We start from the raw sequence: 4,830 nt of genomic DNA on the forward strand, positions 1-4,830 counted from the left end.
ATAAAATTGGAAAACCTTTAGCTAGACTCATCAAGAAACAAAGGGAGTCCACAAGTCTGTTCCATACATCTGAGTCTCTTTTTCTGTTTTGCATATAGGGTTATCGTTACCATCTTTCTAAAGTCCATATATATGTGTTAGTATACTGTAATGGTCTTTATCTTTCTGGCTTACTTTGCTCTGTATAATGGGCTCCAGTTTCATCCATCTCATTAGAACTGATTCAAATGAATTCTTTTTAATGGCTGAGTAATATTCCATGGTGTATATGTACCACAGCTTCCTCATCCATTCATCTCTGATGGTCATGCCAGCATTATTAATCAACTTTGACTCTTTCTCACCAGTTTCCCATCAAACTATTTTAACCAACCTAGGTAGCTCAGTGGTAAAGAATCTGCCTGTCAATGCAGGAGATGTGGGTTCACTCCCTGGGTCAGGAAGATCCTCTGGAGAAGGAAATGGCAACTCACTCCAGTATCCTTGCCTGGGAAATCCCATGGACAGAGAAGCCTGGTGGGCTACAGTCCATGTTGCAAAGAATCGGACATGACTTAGCAGCTAGACAAAATATAAACAGTGATAGACAGTCCCATTTCAATCCAGATTGGATATGAGATTAAAGAAAGCTGATGGAATACATACGTGTGCACTTTTGCAAGAACTAACTGAATTAAAAAATCCGGACTCTGTGGACATGGGAGGATTTGGCATGTTTAAACCCAATTTTTGTTCACTAAGGTCCAATGATTATCATCAAAGCCTGGGCCTAAAAGAGTCACCTTCTTGGTCAAATTTCACCCAGGTGGTATCATCACCCACACACTCTACTTTCCATTATGGTAGGGTAGGGTTCATCAGGGCCAGGTTGGTCTTCCCACAGGCGCTGGGAAACGCAGCCGCAAAGTACTTCTTCTGGCCCTTGGGGTTGGTGATGCCCAGAATCTGTTGGAGACAAGATTTCTCCTGAAGTGCTTGGTTCCTTTCTATCCTAGAGGTCCACGCCCTAGTCTAGGAGGGGGGCTGGAAGCCATTCATCATTACTGATGGAATTCCCAATGTCCTTGGAACACTGAAACGCTGATGCCTAATAGGAATGCTAATGCAGTAGGGGTCTGCCACTTGCCCTCCTCTGCCCGACCCTAGGCTGCACTGTGTCTTACCAGCATGTGCTCTGCCAGCCACCCCTCCTCCTTGGCCAGCCAGCTGGCCATCCTGAGTGCAAGGCACTTCTTCCCAAGGAGCGAGTTCCCGCCGTGCCCACTCACAAAGGTGATGATTTCTCGGCAGTCGGGCAGGTGGGCGATGAGTGTGAGCTCGGGGTTACAGGCCCAGTTGTTAACCACAGGCTCTGTGCAGGAGGACACGCCCACATGAGTATGCCAGGTCCCCAACAGAGTTTAAGGGTAAGCTTTTTCTTTTTTTAATTCCGGCTTTTGATTTTGAAATAATGTGCTTACTTTTTAAAGGCAAAGGGCACCCCATGGAGTGGAGGCACTTGACGAACTCGCCGTCCCCCAGCGCTTCCAGGACAGCAGTGCCCATCCTCATCATGATGCGCATGCTGGTCACCATGTAGGGTGAGTCTGTCAGCTCGATGCCAATCTTGGACAGAGGAGAGCCCAGGGGCCCCATGCTGAAAGGCATGACGTACATGGTGTGACCTGTGGGCCGGGAGGTGGGAGCTGGTGAAAAACAACCCCAGACTCACAGACAACCGCCAATCATGACCCTTCTCATGATCCCCCTCCGACAGTGTCACATCTTGCTTGCCACCAGCCCCTTGATTAGATGAGTCCTGTGGACTACAAGGAGATTAATCCAGTCAATCCTAAAGGAAAGCAACCCTGAATACTCATTGGAAGGACTGATGCTGAAGCTCTAATACTTTGGCCACCTGATGTGAAGAACCGACTCATTGAAAAAGACACCAGGAAAGATATAGGGCAAAAGTAGAAAGGGGTGGCAGAGGATGAGATGGTGGCATCACCAACTCAGTGGACAAGAATCTGAGCAAAACCCAGAAGACAGTGGAGGACAGGAGCCTGGCGTGCTGAAGTCCATGGGGTTACAAAAAGTAGGACACAACTTAGTGACTCAACACAAAAGGAAAAGGTGGCCATGAGAGCAAATTTAAGTTTCCATAAATGTGCAGTGGGGTTCCACCAAGCTATCTTAAATCTGCGAGCATAGAAATTGTTTTCCTGGTCATTGAAGGCAGTCTATAAAACCAGAACTGAGATGTACATTTTCAACATGTGGCCAATTCTTACGTGGAACTTATGACTCTCCGAGCAATGGGAGCTCCTGAGACAATTACTGGTAGGATAGAGATGAAAATAAAAGGTTTGCTGATATTGTACCCAGTCAAATAAAGGTTTCACTCACCTTTCATGCACCCTGGAAATCGGACGTTGAACACTTTCTCAAAATCCTCCTCGGACATCCAGCAGCCCAGCTGGCTGAGGCCGTTTTGGGGATGGGCACCATATCTCTTTGCTCTCGAGTGATGATGACCATCTTGCTTTCAACTCTGGCCACATCCCTGGGGTCTGTGAGAGCCAACCAGCTACAAAAATATAAAATAAAATGAAATAAAATACAGAGGTTAGGGGCTTCCCTAGTGGCTCAGTGTTAAAGAGTCTGCCTTGCAACACAGGGACACAGGTTCGATTTCTGATCTGGGAGGATCCCACATGCCATGGAGCAGCTAAGCCCTTTCACCACAACTGTTGAGCCTGAGCCTGTGTGTAAGAGTCCAGGAGCCGCAACTAAGAAGCCCCCACACTCTAGAGCCCGTGCTCTACAACAGGAGAGACCACCACAATGAGAAGGCCTGGCATTGCAACTAGAAAGTAACCCCTGCTCTCTGCAATTAAAGAAAAGCCCTTTCAGCAACGAAGACCCAGCACAGCTGAAAATAAATAAGTAAAGAAGAATTGAAAATACACAGGTGGGTATTAGAGAAATGCTGGTATTCTGCATGGCATCTGCTCCCTAGGTTCCCTCAGCTATGGACCATTCAGGAAGGTGACAGTTTTCTCATCATCATGTTCTTCCCACACCTGGCAGGTACCAAGGGCACTAAGGATGCGCCATCAATGTGGACACAGCCACATCCACTGGGACGTGGTCAGAGGGACACTCACTAGACCAGAAGTTAGTGCTTTAGGACAGGGATTGTTGGACCTTCCTTTCAACTGGGCACCTGGTTTGCAAACAGAGTTTGCCCATGCCCCTGCATTGACGACTTGGGCTGCTCTGCAAACGTCATAAAATTAAGTCTACATGGTTCTGGCTCTTTTACTAAGTTTTTCGAGAGCCTGCAAACCACACAGCCCCACCCCGGCTATGCTGAGGCCCATGTTCTCCTCATTCCACCTGCGCCCTGGGTAGAGAGAAAGGCCGAATGCCGGGGGGCAGAGCTGTGCTCACCAGCTGTCATAGTTCTTCAGCCTCTTGATCACACCCTCCTCCTCCATGTGGCTCAGCAGCTGCCGGTTCTCCTCCTCGGAGCCATCGCAGATGTGGACTTGGTCAGGCTGACACAGCTTGGCGCTGCTCTCCACGAACTCCCTCACAGCCTGGGGCAGGCTGTCCAGGGAGCCCCGGACGATTTTGACTGAATAGTTGAGGCCCTCTGAGAGCTGAGGAGGCATCTCTCCAGAGCTGGGCTGGGGGGGGGGGGGGGCACGGATGCTGAGGTTCCCTGCAATAGAAAAAGCACAGGCTTCATGAACAAAGACAACCAAGGATGCCCTCAACTCCACACACTTTGTCAGGGTCACCGTCGTGGTTGGGAGGAAAAAGAAAACCAGTTCCTATTAGTGATGAAGTTTGTTAGAAACGTATGTGAACAGGCTCTGCCTACCTTTCTTCTCTTTGGATGATCAGGTCAGAGGCCCAAGGGTCTCTTGCAAGGCCCTTCCCACAGGTGAGCGTGCGTTCCCAGTGGGAAGGCCCTGTTTGGGGTTTGGAGGCAGAACTTCCTGGCCTTTAAATTCCAAGAAGGAGAGAGGCCCCGCCGCTCAGCAACACCCAGAGAGGCTCGACTCTGACGTCAGGGGCTGGTCTCTGGATCAAGGCCATGATCAGTTATGCTTTGGACTGGCTCACCACAATAAACCCAGGCAGATAATCATTGAACAGACAGTTGTTAATGAGTGCCACGTGGCCTACGGCCCCTGGACCAACCATGACAGGCCCTTACACAACTTCTGACTGATGGAGCTCTGCCACAGTCCCCTGAAGATGCAAAACACACGCCCTCCTGTTGAAGGGAAGGGTGGGAAGGTGCAGAGGCTCGTGGGGGACCTCAGGGATTTTGGCAGCGCATCTTGTGTACAGATGGTTGCTGGTTGGCAGAATGCGGCAGTGGTGAGGTGTCACCCCACGGGCAAAGGCCCACGGGAAGAACACCCCCAAATGTGGGACGGTGCCCGGCTTATTGGCAACTGTCTGACCTAATTAGGGCCTATTAACCTTATAGAGTGTCCATGGTGTGCCCCCTGCCCCCAGCCCAAGTATAAATTCCACAAGGGCAAGGATCTCTATTTTGTTCCTCTCTGTATGCACAGCTTCTGGCGCTCAGTAGGTGCTGAATGTAAGAGCACTTACAACAATGCTCTGCACTGACTAACTCCTTGACCCTAAGTGGAGCCCACAAGCCCTCCTGTGTACAGACAAGGACGCTGAGGCATCAGGGGTCTGGCGACTACTCCCTAACCCAGGCTGGTGGGTTGCAGAGAGGGACTGGAACACTAGCTGCTGAGCTCCGGACTATCCCTTGTAAGGGAAATTTGCCCCTCCTGGAACCTTCCACGTATTGTC

The 4,830-nt window shown here is 50.0% G+C and overlaps 1 protein-coding gene across 1 annotated transcript; it reads right to left on the bottom strand.

The window, feature by feature from the left end:
• Nucleotides 1-311: 311 nt before the first annotated feature.
• LOC110145048 (phosphoenolpyruvate carboxykinase, cytosolic [GTP]) lies at nt 312-3,988 on the bottom strand. Its single transcript, XM_070462132.1, is given in 7 exon segments — nt 312-945; nt 1,164-1,351; nt 1,461-1,664; nt 2,389-2,472; nt 2,475-2,569; nt 3,436-3,709; nt 3,872-3,988. Coding segments are annotated over 6 exon segments (984 nt in total). The 5' UTR covers nt 3,660-3,709; nt 3,872-3,988; the 3' UTR covers nt 312-756.
• Between the last annotated feature and the right edge of the window lie 842 nt (nt 3,989-4,830).

Source organism: Odocoileus virginianus, chromosome Y (assembly GCF_023699985.2).
Source record: "Odocoileus virginianus isolate 20LAN1187 ecotype Illinois chromosome Y, Ovbor_1.2, whole genome shotgun sequence".
NCBI classification, from domain to species: Eukaryota; Metazoa; Chordata; class Mammalia; order Artiodactyla; family Cervidae; genus Odocoileus; species Odocoileus virginianus.